Genomic DNA, 16,331 nt, shown 5'->3' with positions numbered 1-16,331 from the left:
GTGTTCGTCAACTTGTGAAACTCGCTAGCTATTGTCAACGTGTTTAGCCTACTTGCCTCCCTCACTAGACACACATTGTTAACGGAGGTGTTGATAATGAATTATGTTGCTTCAATGTTTACTGCTTAAGTGTCATTGCTTTCACAAGTTGCTTATTGCTTCCACTTATATCTGCTTGAATGACAATGAAAGTGTTTTGTTGGTGAATTGCAGTAAACACTAGACTGGTTAGTTAAATAAGAGGGCTTTAGCTAATGCCGCACGATCCATTCACAAAGGTGTGAAATATTCGGCCCGTGACACCTAGCATATACTCCACATGCTGTTGGAAATCTTCCAAAAAGTTTCAAATGCACTTTGAAACTCCAAATTCATCCCTAGACTCCTTAGTGACCTGCACATTACCATGCTTAGCACCAACAACGTTTCTTCAAATATGTTCCTTCTCAATAATAAAACAACAAATCCACTTCCCAAAGAGTGAGGACTTCAAACCCAAACCTCCTAGATTTAGTCATTGTTTCACCATCTACCATGCTACTAACCTGTATTTGAACTATTCTCCCACATTGCCCAATAAAGCCCCCTTTTGTACATCTTCTTATCTCTTCACAACTGAATTAGGTAGTGTGAAGAGAGAAATGAAGTAGATTGGCAGGTTCGGTTATGTATTCCTAATAAGAACATATTACCCTACCCCACTCCCCTCCCCCTAAAGAAGGAAGAAGAAAAATATATATATATATACATATATAAGAAAATATATATATATAATTCCTTTCCCACCTAGCCAACTTCTTTTCAAACGTTTTAAAAACACCACCCGAAATACCTCTCTGAACTCCACTCCAAGGCACAGCCCCTAATACATCAAGGGAAGGATACCTAATTTACATCCCAAAATGTTTGCCAACGAGTTCCCTTGCACCCCTACCCAAAAGGAATCATTTCACGTTTGTGCAAATGTACTTTCAAACCCAAAACCACTTTGAAGCATATGAGGACGCACCCAAGTTTTAAAATCCAACCAAAATCAGCAACACAATACAAGATCGTATAAAAGCAATTGAGAAATCCTCATTTCCATGATTTCCCCTCCCCACATCAACCCCTTTTAAAAGTCCTACCTCCATATTTGTGGGCACATCCGAAACCAAAATGAAATGAACAATGAAGGGAAAAACAAGCATTTGTGTCTAAAACATCTTGAAGACTTGAAAAGACCAGAGACAAAAAGTACACCCAATCATGCTTTGGTTCAAAAACCACATTCCCGAGCATGCTTCCACCAGCCTCACCATTTTGAATTGTTTGCCTACTCTTGAGAGGCTCCTCAAGTGGGAAAGTATCTCCTCAAGCAACTGCCATCTCTATAGCTCAACCAATGAAACAAGGAGCCATCTCTTCTTCTTTTCCCCTTTCCTTAGAGACGTGTACCTCAAAGCTGCCCTCTCCCCTCAACATTCAGAGGTGTCACGGGCCAAACTCTTCACGCTGTGTGAAGGACAATGCAGCACTAGCTACAACACTCTTACATAATTTGTCAACCAAAAGTACACCTCAGTTTCATCACAAGAACACATTCACAAGAATCACAACCATCAAATGCAAAGTAAGAAAATGACTAAGCAATCATGAAAGTGAACGAGAATCACGCAGCAAAATGTAAAGCAACACAATTCATTATTCAAACCTACTTAGGCAATGCATGTTTAGCAAGGAAGCAAGCATGCTAAACATGTTTACAAAAGCTAGTGAGTTTTACAATGATTAATGAACATTCACCCTCCCCTAAGGAGCTTTCTATGCTATTCTAGCTCTGGCACTAGAAAGCAATAAAATGACAGAGGAGTTATACTCCCATTTTAAACCAATGCATTATCCTACTCAAAGAATAAAACCAACAACACGATTTATATTAGGGTTATCCATCCCATAATGCCTTGGACAAGCTTGGCCTATGAACAAGACTAGCAGTCACAAGCACACGCATAATGCCTTGAACAAGCTTAGCTTGGCTCATGACACAAAGCTAACTTGCAACCATGACAAAATTCACTTGGATATCTTTCCTTGGTCATACAAGTCTATACTCCTCCTTGGCCTAGAAGCCCTTTTGATCAACTTCAATCTCCCATATTAGGAGAACCAAGAATTCTATATTTCATGATAATGCTTCTCCTAACATTACCAAGTTATTTCCAATGTTAGATTTGAAGAAAAAGCTAGGTTGTGTGATGACCCCAACTCTCTTTAACATAAGGCTTTTATGTTTCCCATTGTATCTTTCCTCGTGCTAATAAAATCTTCCTATAATAAATAAATCAATAAATAAACCACAACAATACCAATGGCCTGCAAAGCTTTAAAACCAAAGAGGTCATACATTCTAAAATGTTTAGTCACCCTTTCCAACTGCTCTCATATTTCTTCAAAATTGCTCTTGGTTTTCTTCTGACTCTATCTTATTGTCTTCCATTCTCAGCATCATTGGCATAGGAAAATTTGTAACAGGATCCTCCCTCCCTCTCATGGTCTCACCCTAACTCAAAGTCTGGATTTTCACACAAATACTGATTCTCTGTGCCAAAGGCATAACAAATGAGGCAAAACCATGCATATATGCTGCATATTCCTATGGCACTGTTCTGCCATCTCTTCCTCTGTTTTGAATTTGGATTAGTAACAGCAATCTCACTCTCACAAAAATGAAACACAATTTGAAGCTGCAGATTTAAACAATTCTATAAAAATAAAAAATAAATATTCTAAATGATGCCTAAAAAGTCATGAAAGGCAAATTCATTTTTCAGCATTTTTTTCAGTACCCACTGTGGACAGTGTAGACATGATCACAATGTATACACAATCATTTCCATGACTGCGTTGAGTTTGTATAATATAACCCATTATAACAATTTGATCTTATTGTCTTCTCATGTACATTGCATGTGACCTTATAGTTTCACACAATCACACAAGACTTAACATTAATGTAGAGTACAAATACTAATACAATGGCCACGTATAAGTGACATACCATTAATAGTCTGGAGCTCTGGATCAGACATGCCCCAGCTAGTGGTCACTATTTCCCCCTCCTGCAATTGAACAGTGCAAAATAAATAATCAATTTGATAAAACAAATATTGAGTACCAAACAAACTCTTAAGCTCAAAACCAATCAACCACAAAGATAAGTACAAGTGCACATTCCTAAAACCATCTCCATTTAAATTCAAGAATTCCTAGATCAGCAATAATAATGGACTTCTATTTATCAATAATAATATTAAAATGCTAAATTTTCTTACCCAAAAAAAAATGAATTCAGAAAGCCTAGTATCTAAGTGTATCACCATGTTGAAAATTTTAGATAAGTTCCAAAACCTCTCAAAACTGCCCCTATTTTAATTTTTCAATTTTATCTTACTCTCCAAATGTACCTATTCCTTCCTGTATATTTAATATTTATCTCCTTCCATAAAGAGATACCTATTCATAATGGATATCATCTAAGAGATGTTTCCTTTCATGAAAGAGGGCCTCAAACTCTATATAATGAGATAGTATTTATGCCTTAAACACATACGAACATGTGCAATAAAAACATCATCTCCTCTTTCTCTCTCCTCTCTTCTTCATCCATATTATTGATTTTATATGTTTATTTTTAAAATTTGGGCATCGGATATGGACTGTTCACCCATCTCTTTGTTGATAAGCCAATGGAATGAGATTGCTGTGAGTATTCCTGGGTTTTATATGGGAGATGGTGTTTGCCCGTATTACCCACACAGGGAAGCAACACCATCTTTAGGACAGCAGTTATCCTGTGATTTTATTGCATTAGAATACACAGATTAATCTACATATACTTTTCCAACAATCTAAAGATGGTATATGTGGACTAATCTATTATCTTTGGTTTTATTTTATTTGATTGATTTTAGCTTTGATTACTTCAGAAATTGGCTTCTTCCACTGTAATGGTTTTTCATCCTAATCTAACATCCAAATATTCTAGCATCTTTATCTTCTGTTTCATTGGTCCTTTGATTATTATATCTATCAAAAACTCCATAAGGATCTATCCCACAGTAAAAATATTTCAAGTATCTCTTATGCATGTAAATTAATTTCTTAATTTATGCACTACGCTGCAAACTGACCAGCGCCCACTAATTGAGAACAGTAGAATTTATCAGGGTTCTCTCCTTTCCAAGAGAGTTGGTTGTTATCTTTCAAGCATCATAAGTTCATAACCCATATTGCTTACTTTCACACTTCTGAATATGCTTGGATATGATATTTAATTTCTCCTTGCAGCAGAATTTTTCTGTTTGTTGTTCCAACAACAATGATCCATAACAATGACAAAGGCAAATTTTCAAAAACGATCACTATGGTGAAAATGGTTATGGAGAAGGTGACTATTTTATTTGCAGTAGTGGGCTTTAAAATTGATAGAAGATGTGAACAGATAAAAATTATGGTGATAGCCATGGGTGTTCAATTTGAATTTTCATGGGAATTGCGAGAGGCATTGCCAGAATCAATGGGAACAGAAAGAAAAGACAGAAATGGGCTCACAAATGACATCTCTGACAAAAGAGAAGGCAATGTATTCAAAATGATCCTCCATTAACCTCTCATAAAAGAAGTTTGGTGTGATGATGATCTGCACCATCTTTTGAAATGGCATTCTTTACTGGCACTGCACAATTTCATTAGGATTGATGAATCTGGTTAGAATAGAATGACTCCAGCACTGGTGGACAGATATGGTCGATCTCGTTTTGAGTAATTATATTCCTTGTCCTTCTTAGTTCTTCCCCCAAATCAGAGTTTTGATTTGGTTGAACTCAATGTTTTAAAAGGCAAAGGTGTAAGTCAAGGTGTTTTACCCTCCCGGAGGCGAGGTGTAAGCCTCAAGGCATTGAGGCGTAAGCATTTTGGGACTGTATTTTTTAAAATAATTAATAAATAAAATAAATTTACATATAGTATTAAAATGAGAAAAATTTTAGAATAATGAAGAAAAAAATAAAAAAAAAATTCTTAAGTATCATATAGGCCAATTTAACTAACAAACTCAAACAATGCATGTTAAAAATAAGCATGAGCCATAACTTTACAAAAAGAAGAGAAAAAGCCAAATTAAAGCATCACAAAATGCAGTGGCAAAGAGCCTCGTGGGAGTTTGCTACGACCAACACTGGAGAGTGGAGGGAGTGAGAGTTGAATACTTGAGCAAAGACCTCAGACTGAGATGAAATCTCGAAGCAGAGAGGTTGTATAGGGACGCTGCAAAGAGATGAGAGGTTCGAAGGACTCGTCAGAGGTAGATCAAAGTTTGGAAGGGCTCCATGACTTGTCGAAGAGAGACAAGAAGCTTGGAGAAATCGTCTGAGAGGGAGAAGGAACTAGAGGAAAGCTATGGAAGCTTCGTCCACTCGTCATAGAGGGAGAACGAGATGGAGGAATCATGGGAGAGCTACGGAAGCTTCGTCGAGGGAGGGAGGAAAGAAGCTTCATCGAGGGGATTTCGACGCTCCAGGCTGCAATTGTTCTTTTTTTTCCTTATTTATCAGGTCCTCCAAAAACATGTACGCCTTCCCAATTGAGGCGTGAAATGCGCATTTTTCTTCCTGAGGCGTATGCATTTTAGGCTTTACGCCTTTCCAGTTACACCTTAGGGAATTTTATGCTCAAAACGCCTCAAGGCGCGCCTTACGAACGCCTTTTAAAACACTGGTTGAACTAATTTACTCTTTGCAAGGTTAAAATATTTTAATTTACTTTATTTATTAGCCATATAACTTAGCATCTAATATCCCAAAAAATATTTATAGACTTGATTAATTTATAGTGATAATAAATATAAATATTGAGATTTTGATTTGTAATTGTTTCAATGCTTCAATTTGTAAAATATTTTGCCATCTCAGTTCTTGTATACAATCTTCTATGTTTGGACCTTGCAGGGAGATACCCAATCTCTTGCATATAGTGTGACAATACATAAAATTAAAAAATTATTATATTAGTAGATATATATATATATATATATATATATATTAAGACTTGCTATTTGCTCTGCTCACTAATTCAATTTCCTTACCTCCATGTAAAATTTTATAAAGGCTAAATATTTTATGACAGCATATGGCATGGTAGACACGACATTAAATCCCATGATGTTATTCAAAAGGATATTTAAACTGCGACTTCACCTCCCACATATGACTTGTGACATACAAAAATATTGTGTTTACCAGCAAGTTAATTATAAGCTGCATACGCCTATATATACACACACACACATATATAGAAAATATCCTTTGTGAATAAAATGTTTTGTGCATAATTATGTACTATGATATTCATCTCATGTAATATTGGAAATGTGGGAGTTTTCTTAAGAGAAAATTTTACAAATATGGAGCATTATATCATATTTTATGAAGCCTATGTTATATAATTCTTGAAATTGTGAGGGTTGAATTTTGAACACTCAAATTGATGCATTTTTATAATCTATCAGCAGTTCCTAGTAGATTAGGCTATTGGCTGCAATAGCCCAAAAAGGGCATGTGATTGATTATTTTAGGGAAATGGGGTTAACCCATAGGGTACCACTGACAAGAGAAATCCAACCTCTATGATTGGAGACCTCATGAAGGAGGTACAACTTGTAAGAGAGAGGTTCGTAACAAAAGCACATTATTTATGAGTGTCTCCTCCCCTTTTCTATGATAAATGTGCTTATAGAGTGACAATAAGGGTTTATGTTGAATGACTCAAGGCAAGAATTCTTTCGAGCTAATGTCATATGTACCCTTGAAAGACATAGTGATAGTGGCCATGAGGCCGTCACGGTGGGTATTGGGCTTTTTCCCTAGATTACCATGGGAATCAAGATCAAGCGCATGGCCTTCAATAGCCTAACCTACTAACAAGTCCTATGGCTGGTACTGTGAGTGCAATTAGTTGAAATTTGGTCAAGGAACCCAATTCAAGGCTCAAGTCCATTATGGTTCCTTGAAATGGAAATGATTAACACTAAGCTAAGTTCAAGTTAAACACAACTATGCCCATTTCACAGTGTTTATTGTCTAATATTATTTTCTAATATATCTTTTTATCTAGTGATTTTACTAGTTTTGTGAACCTACATACAAAAATAAAGGAAATATTCAAAATTATAATAATTATCATGGAATTAAACTTATGAATAATACAAGGAAACTGTGGGAAAAGTAATTGAACAAAACTAACTTAGAAATGAGGCTTTTAGAAAATCAATTTGGTTTTATGCGCAGATTGACTATAGAAGCTATACATCTTTTGAGAAGATCAATGGAAAATTTTGGAGAAAAGAAGTGGGACTTGCAAATGGTTTTTATTGATTTAGAAGAAGCCTATGATAGGATATCTAGAAAGTTCTATGGTGGATTAGGGGGAAAAATGCATATGCAGTAGGTATATTGATGTAGAGGTCGTGCCTTGGTGCGATGGCAAGTGCCTCCGCCTCGGTACAGGTTGTCTCGGGTTCAAGACTTGGGAGCAGCCTCTCCAAAAATGGGGGTACAACTTGCCGACATCCACCTCTCCCAGACCCCTCTCAAAGTGGGAGCCTTGTGCACTGGGTACAGCCCTTTTTTTTTTAGTAGGTATATTGATTTCACAAAGGATATGTACAATAATGACTGGCATTAGGACAATTGGTGGAAAGCCTGGGAATTCCCAATCACAATAGGAGTACATCAAGGATCTGCTTTGAGCCCTTATTACTTTGCATTAGTGATGGATGAACTTAATAGGAATATCCAAAATGAGGTTTGGTGCATGTTTTTTGCAAATATATTATCTTATTTGATGAAACTAGGCGTGGAGTAGAATTTAAGTTAGAATTATGGAGAGAATCTTTAGAGGCTAGAGGTTTTAGGATAAGTAGAAATAAGACTGAAGATATTAAGTGTAATTTTAGTCATGGTGGGAGGAATCTTGGAGAAAATATTAAAATTCATAGTGAATAAATTAATAGTCCTAGTAGATTTCAATACCTTGGATTTATTATGAAGGAGAAATTGAGGAAGATGCAATGGATAGAGTTAAGACACTTTGAGTAAAATGGAGAAATGCTTAGGGTGTGTTGTGTGATTGTAGAATATCCTTAAATTAAAAGGAAATTTTATAAGAAAGTGTATATGCATAAAATTACCACTTTGCCCTAGATTGTTGAATTGATCAATGTTAAACTTGCACATACATATTAATTAAATTAAGAGTCAATTATATCATGTTTTCATTCTTGCAGAAGGTCAATATCAACAGCACATGCTAAAATTGGTAATAGAGACACGTGATGGGATCTCTACCAATTTCGGTCTTGAGATGTTCAAGAGAGTTTTGACTTGGTAGGGCTCAAGTTAGGGTTCGCTGAGTGGGTTTCTACCCCTTAGCTTTTCTCAAGTTGCTCAAGCGTCTACACATCATTCGTGACTCGCACTTCTTTTCTTTCTTCTCATCTAAACCATGTTTCATTGTCAGATCACTCAAATAATATATCTTTTTCATTGATTGAGACGTGACGTGTCAATCTATTATTGGAAGATGGCAGCTTGCAAAATCTTGTCTCTCCTATATAAATACCCCTTGATTATTCTTCACAAGGAACCTTCTTTGACACTAGAATGATCATGCTCTTTCTCTCTCTCTCTTTCTCTACTTTAGATTCCCACTAGTTCAAGGAATCCCTTCAGCCATTAGAATACCTTCACCTTCCACAATCTATGCTTGAGCTTCTTGGAAATTGCTTGGCTCTCCTGTCTAAACCCTCTCCAATTAATCCATTACTTGTGTACAACAAAACTCTCCCACCTTCTCAAGACCCTCCCCATAGACAACAACAAGATCATTACGATATATGGATCAAAATGTTGGACAACTAAGAAACAACATATCCAAAAAGTGTGTCGAAATGGGAATGCTTAGGTAGACGAGTGGTACAACACTAAAGATAAATTTAGGGATAAAAATATTCACTGTTTGTTAGGCATGGCACCTATAGAAGATAAGATAAGAGAGAGACAACTCAGATTGTACATAACCTTGGCCAAATGGTGCACCAATGAGGAGGAATGAGCTAGTTGGCAATAAAAGGGGTAAGGCTAGACCTAAAATAATTTGGAATAAGTTAGTAAGGATTTAATAGCCCTCAAATTGTCAGAGGAAATTGCTTACAATTGTGTAAATTGGTGAAAAAGGATTCATGGAACTTAAGGCTTGATTTGTTGTTGTTGTTGATATTTTGAAGTTTTGGAACTTGTGAGGGACTATTGGAAGTTCTCCAAACTATCCCTAATAATTTTACAAATTTATCTCACTCTCAAAGTACCTATTCCAATAGATGTTATTTAAGAGTTATCTGCTCCAACGTGCCGATGGAATGAGATTGCTGTGAGCAAACTGGGTTTTATAGACGGTGCTTGCCAATATCACCTGCATGTAGGGAAGCAATACCATCTTCACAACAGCACTTATCCCATGACTCACAAACCAGCATACATCATTTTATTGTAATTTTTTTATTTAAATATGTTGTCTTCTTGGATTTATTGCAATTAGAATATACAGATAATCTACATGTATTTTTCTAACACTCTCACTATTTAGAACCCCGTGAAAGCCCAAGCCCCCACCGACCAAAGTTAAATGCAACTCTTTGTACAAGTGGGGGTGAGTCTTTTAATAAAAAACCAAACCAACGCGAAAGCATAAGATTTAAATGTTCTTTTATATTTTTCCTCAGCTTTCTCTTCAACGAACCAGAAATTATCAATCCAAACAAACAAAAGATAAGCTATACAAATACCTCAGCCTCAGGAGACATTGCAACCTCATCGTGCCCATAATCAACAATTGTAACCTTCCCTTTTCTGTGCTTCTGTAACTCCAAAGTAGGTGGCTGTGGCAGAGGCGATGATTGAGGAGGCTGAGAATGTGACGGACTCAAAGGTCCAAATTTATTGGATTTTGGAGTTGAATCATCAATAGCAAGCGGTGGCGTGTTCTCTTGAGCAGAATCAGTAGTAGCCATCGAGTCCTTGTTATTGGAATCATCCTCTCTATGGCATGCGGTTTTATATTCTTCCTCTTCTGCGTCTGCTTCATCCAGATCCTCCATTTCGTCGTCTTCATCGTTGTACATGGAGAGTAAGGCGATACCTTCTGATTCTTTTTTCTTAGACGCCATGGAGCCTAGGGCTTAGTCCCTCAAATCTGGTCAGCAGCTGCAGCTACAGGTCACGCTAGGGCTTTTCGTAAACTAGAGAGGGAAAGAGGACAGAAAGATAAAGATGAAGTAGCAGAGCAAATAGAAAGACGGAGGAATTCTTCAAACATCAGTGTTGTAATCATTAAATTGGCATTATTACTGTTAAAAATCAAACCACAAAGAAAAAATCATTAATTTTCAAAAGAAAATCACAAATTTAAAATATGTGAGTTGAGATTTAAACCCCGGCGGACACACCTCTTCGCCGGTATAAATGATGCAGCGAACTGAAGTCTCGTGCAATGTGCACTGTAATTTGAAGGTGAAGCACTGAAGCCACCCCCACTCAAGCCGTGCGGCAGTGTGGCACTGCGCGCGCGCGAATGTGAAGGTTGAAGTCTAAAGGTGAAGCACTGAAGCCCTCAAATCGGCGTGGAGTCCGGTGAAGGATTACACAGAAGTCTAACTCTTGAAGATGAAGCCTCACCCTCCCCCGTGCGGCACTGCGGCGTCGCCGGCGTGCACGAAATATGAAGGCCGGAGCAGAAGCTTTATCCGGTCTAGGGCTTCTTCGGTTTTCGAGTTCCGAACCTGATTTGAGAATTTTTCAGTACTACTGGTGGTGCACGTGCGGACGTGCCCATGCTAATTTAAATGCAAATATTAACTCTATTATTTACTTTAAAATATTATTTTTATTGAATATCTTTTGCTTTCACTCATTTTAGTAAAAATACATTTATTAAATACGACATATCTATAAAATAAAATAATTTCCTACTTGAAAGTACAAGCATAGTTTACATGCTATAGATATACTAATTTTGTATGTATGGTCTAAGCATATTGTCACAAACCATAAGTGTTGTTTATTACATTTATTTTTTATTAAAAATCAAAATTAAAATTTATTTTGAATCAAAATGTCTTAATCAATGATATTAACTTTTTTAGTCCGATCCCTATTTTGATTATGACAAATCACTATATTTCATCTGTGTGTTAAGTGTATAAATAAGTTCATTTTTCTAAGCACGGATGACAGATGAGAAATAAAAATCGAAAAGTATTTGAATACGCACACCATTCAACGCAATCTATGAAATTGCAAATGTGCAGAGCATGAAATTTCTTATTTGTTTCAAGTTGTATTATATTTCATTATCTTTTTCTTTAGGTCTATAATAATCCTTGATCTGTAATAATTAATGCATGGTAGGACTATAAGCGCAAATGTTCATAAGGAAATCAATGACCATAAAAAAGACTTCAATTGACCGACGTCAGGTTTTTAGACTAAATTAAAAAGTTTAGGTCGTAGACTAACCATAGGTCTCTACATACCACATGACAAATCCTCTATATCTCAAAAGTTATACTCATATGCAAACAGGGGTAACTTATGCTCAAAAACAGGACCTAGGTTTAAGTTTTAAAGGGTTCCAGGCGACCGAACCTAGGGCGTTAAAAATGTCTCGGTTGACCGAACTGGTAGAAAATCAACATGTTGACTAAGGCCTAGTTGACCAAACCTAAATTGAACATACTGTTTTTGATCAACCAAACGTAAAGGCTGACACTTTCTACCATCCCCGAGCGCACGAATACTAAGTTCAATTTTTACCCCGAGTGACCGAATCATAAAGTTCGGTAAACTGAACTACGAACCGGGCGACTGAACCTCAAGCGTTTGGAAAATCGCCTTGGTTCAGCCACTCGAACCTGTCCTCGAGCACCCGAAGTTGAAAATTCAACTTTTCCAATTGTGAGTGTTCGGGCGACTGAAACTTTCAGATTGTCATATTTTTTAACCGCGGTAACTATGGTTAATTAAAGGTAAATTAGATTAAAGGCTTATTAAACATTTTTAATATTTCCCTTTATATCCTAACGGTCATATTTTTATTGAAAACTATATATATATACCTTCATTTGGAAATGTTAAGCATGGATTAGGAAAATCATTAGCCAAAAATTTCTCTGAAATTTCTTGTGCCTTTCATTTTCATACAAGCCCATATACTCTACCCATTCTCATTCCTTTGCTAAAACATCTTTGGTGAGAGTATTGTTAGATACCCCAAATTGTTTATACCTGCTTGTACTCTCAAATACGTGAATTGATTGTTGATTTTTGTGAGAGTAAGCCAAGAGGTCTTTCCCAATGATTTAATTCATAAATTCATTTTTGGGAAACCTTCTTAAGCTTGTGAGTCTTTGCATCTTTATTGCAAGACTCTTGAACTTATCTTGTATTTTGTAGAAAAAATTTTTGACAAGCTTGTTTGCTAAATATCTCTTGTGCTTAAACTTTTGGAAATCTCTTTTGAGATATTTGATTATACTCTTGAAAATCTTTAAAACCTTATTTGTGGTTGATATATTTATATATATTGTTTCAAAGAAACTTTGCTAAACTCACTCTCACACTTTGATTACATATTGACATTATATTGAGAGTAGTTTCATATATCTTCACTGAGCTTATATTTCCTATCATATTGAAGTGCATTGGTTAGTGCTTGTGCGTATTTATACAAATCTGCTTGTATTAGAAGCATCTTTATTTGCTCGCAAATTTTATATTTATTGTTGTATTCCAGGCGTGACTTGAGGGGGTGTTGATCTAACCCGCAAGGATCGGTTGTTAAGGCCTTCTCGGCCTCATAAGGAGAGTGTGTAAAGGTTGAGGTCAACCTTGCTAATTTGACCTGGTTGTAACCAGTGTCGCTTAACCCATTAAGTGAGCATTAGTGGAATCCTCAAACTTGTGAGTTGAGGCGGGGACGTAGGTAGTATTGGCTAAACCTCGATAACATACCGTGTGTACACTTTATATTTCCGCAATTTATTTACTGCACTTGTATGTTATTTTTCAATAGACTGTGAATGCTGCACATGATTTAATTTTCGCACATTATATTTATCTACGCATTTGGGATTGCATAGACAGACCATAGGTTGTGAAATACTGCAAATATCTTAATTAAACTTAGGAAGAGGTTTAAATTTCCAATCACCTCCCCCTTCTTGGGAATACACCAATTCAAAAAAATGGATTCAATCCAACCAACAAGCAAAACTATTTGCACAAAGTAGAGCCAATAAAAAAAAAAAAAAAAAAAACTTTTTTGCTTGATGAAAAATTAGAGCATACTTTACAAAATGCTCATAAGAACCAGATACATAAGAGAATGTCCTTAAGAAGCCTATAGAGTCGTGGAAACACATGTCAATACACTCTAACAACTACTAAATCTTACAAAATAAATATATAGGAATGAGATATATTTGAGGTTAATCCCCAAAAAAAAAGTCTTGTTTAGTATTTCTCAGCTTAATAGTTCAAGGGTTCCTAAATCCTGATATTCAATCATACATCTCTTCCTTTCCTCTTGATTACAGTGAAAATGAAAATCTCTATCTCTATCTAATGCTTTTATGAGAAGACATTGGCCAAAAAGTAACTAGACTTACCCTTAGAGCTTTCTTACTTTGTTTTTGCTAATTATGAGTGTCAATTATATAGTTTACAGGTCTAAGCCTTTTGGTCTTTGGGGTAGTAAAATTATCAAATTTCCCCTAACCCCAAGGGGTTTATTTTCTTTTTATTTTGATTGTAACATTAGTGGTGCCTCTATTGTTTCATGTCGTCAACATTTTAATTAAAAGAATTATGCAAATTAGCTCTTCAAAAATTCCTTCGAAAAAAAGTGGCAAAAGCCATCCTACACAACACAAAAAATAAAAGCCACACATATGTGCTTAATATTATCTAACTTCGATAACTAAAATTATAGTAACTATTTTTGCCCCGACATCACATGAAAATTACGTTCCCATTCATCCCTATAATTGCAATAAAAAATTAATCACAACTTATATTGAAATTTTTTTCATCAGAAGACAAAGCATATATAGTAGTAATTTCGAATACTGCTTCTAATACAAGAATTGCACAATTAGCTTTTCCCAAATGTTCTTTAACTATGACTCATCTATAGATCAAATTAACTGCAAAGGTTATTCACATGAGTAGTAACTCATGATTTGTTTGGTAGATAGGAATGGAATGGAATAAAATAGAATTTTTCTTTACAATATTACAAATTCGTTGTACTATTTATTTATTTCATTTTTCTCTCAATCCATTCTATTCTAGTGTACCAGACATAGGATTAATGCTTCATAAGACTTGGAAGAATTAATGTATAGTCACTCGACAATAGTAATAGAAGTATTCAGTAAATTTATAACTATACAGCATAACTCCACCTTCTCTTGTTCTTTTCTTCTTGGGCATGGGCCACTATAACTCATTAATATTCAACAAAATCCAACACCCAATATCCATGCATGTTACTCATTAAGCTCACCATTACCCATATTAAATATTTGAAGTGTCAGAAGTTCTAAAGGCTCATAAATAAAAGCATAGGGAAGGTTGTTGAGCTAGAGAATCTCATGTGATGAAATGAGCTGAAAGAGTTTGTTATTTAGTTGTAAAATTATTTATTCCCACCATTTACATACACCAAAATACAGGATTTCCACAATCAGCTCTGCCTTGATTGAAGGAGCCGATAGTGGAAATCCTCAAGTGGTTGTCTTGAGGCAAGGACGTAAGCAGGTATAGCCGAACCTTGTAAAATCTCAGTGTTGTTTTCTCTATCTCTACACTCCTTTAAATTTTAGCACTTGTATGTTTATATATTTGTGGTATTTGTGATTGTACTATAAACACAAAACTAAAGTTGATCAAGATTCATAAATAGGCTAAATATTTGACCTAATTTTTAAATAACCAATTCACCCTCCTCTTGGCATATCACTAATTCTAGCAATACTTAGTGGGATGCATGTATAAGGAGAAAACATGGTGTAATCAGTGTGTTGGGGCCTTACTGGAGGAAACCGTCGACTGTTTGTTTGTTGTCGTTGACGGGTTGTCTGAACATTTAGAGAAGGTAGCCCTCAGTTTGTCTCTTTCCATCAATGGCTTGACTAAAATCATCAATGGGTACTCTCGAGGAACTAGTGCAGATTTCAAATTTTGAATAAATGGACGTTATTTTGGTTGGGGTTTGGAGGGAAACCCTCTGAGAACTTTATATATATAGTGTTCTGGGTGTATTTGTATTGTAATAAGATCATTGTAAGTGTCTTTTGAAACCAAGATAGTAAAGTACATTATTGATTGATCCTGTGGATGTAGGTATTGCCGAATCACATAATTCCTTGTGTCGTTATTTTTGCTTTCATATTTACTGTGTGGTTGTGTTCTGTATTTGGTTTTCATTGATTGCTGCATTGACATTCCACTATGCAAATATAATTTATACAACAAGTTGGTATCAGAGCAATTGTTGTAATGGCTTCGATACTTCATCTGCAAAATTTGATGTTGTCAAGTTTGATGGAACTGGGAACTTCAGTTTATGGTAAAGAAGGGTGAAAGATTTGCTTGTGTAACAAGGGATGGTGAAAGCCTTGTATGGTGTTCAACCAGAAGGTATAGATGAGGCAAATTGTAAGGAATTGGAGGCAAATACAATGGCTACTATCAGATTGTGTCTAGCTGATGATGTGCTATATCACCTCATGGAAGAGGATTCTCTTGCTGCTGTTTGGAAAAAGCTTAAAAGTCGGTACATGTCTAAGGCTCTTACAAATAAACTCTTTCTTAAGCAAATATTATATTGGATTTAGATGGTGGAGGGTTCGGATTTGAACCAACGCATCAATACATTCAATCAAATCATAAGTGATTTAATGCCGGTTGATTTGAAATTCGAGGAAGATGACAAGGCATTGATGCTACTGAATTCCCTGCCAGCGTCTTACACATATGAAAACTTGGTTACAACTCTTACATAGGGTAAAGTGACCCTGAATTTGGAATAGGTAATAAGCGCGTAGTTGGGCAATCATCAAAGAAAGAAAGTATGCGATGAAATTTCACATAGTGAAGGGTTTTTGGTGAAGGGTAACCATGAATGTGGGAAATAAAAATTCAGAAATGGATTGAGTAATAAATCTCGATATCAGT

At 35.8% G+C, this 16,331-nt stretch overlaps 1 protein-coding gene across 8 annotated transcripts in view; it reads right to left on the bottom strand.

The window, feature by feature from the left end:
• LOC131158282 (uncharacterized) overlaps window positions 1-10,915 on the bottom strand; it is a 50,844-nt gene extending 39,929 nt beyond the window's left edge. For 2 of the 8 annotated variants that reach the window (XM_058113032.1, XM_058113036.1), the window contains exons 1-3: window positions 10,541-10,915; window positions 9,881-10,333; window positions 3,041-3,101 (exon numbers count right to left, since the gene is read on the bottom strand). In XM_058113032.1, coding sequence (XP_057969015.1) covers window positions 3,041-3,101; window positions 9,881-10,261 — 442 coding nt within the window. In that variant the 5' untranslated portion in view covers window positions 10,262-10,333; window positions 10,541-10,915. Of the gene's footprint in view, window positions 1-3,040; window positions 3,102-9,880; window positions 10,442-10,540 lie in introns of all 8 variants that reach the window. The other 6 variants (XM_058113035.1, XM_058113038.1, XM_058113039.1 and 3 more) reach the window with 5 other exon arrangements.
• Window positions 10,916-16,331: the final 5,416 nt, after the last annotated feature.

Source organism: Malania oleifera, chromosome 6 (genome assembly GCF_029873635.1).
Source record: "Malania oleifera isolate guangnan ecotype guangnan chromosome 6, ASM2987363v1, whole genome shotgun sequence".
NCBI lineage: Eukaryota > Viridiplantae > Streptophyta > Magnoliopsida > Santalales > Ximeniaceae > Malania > Malania oleifera.
This window is presented reverse-complemented; position numbering and strand designations above follow the sequence as displayed.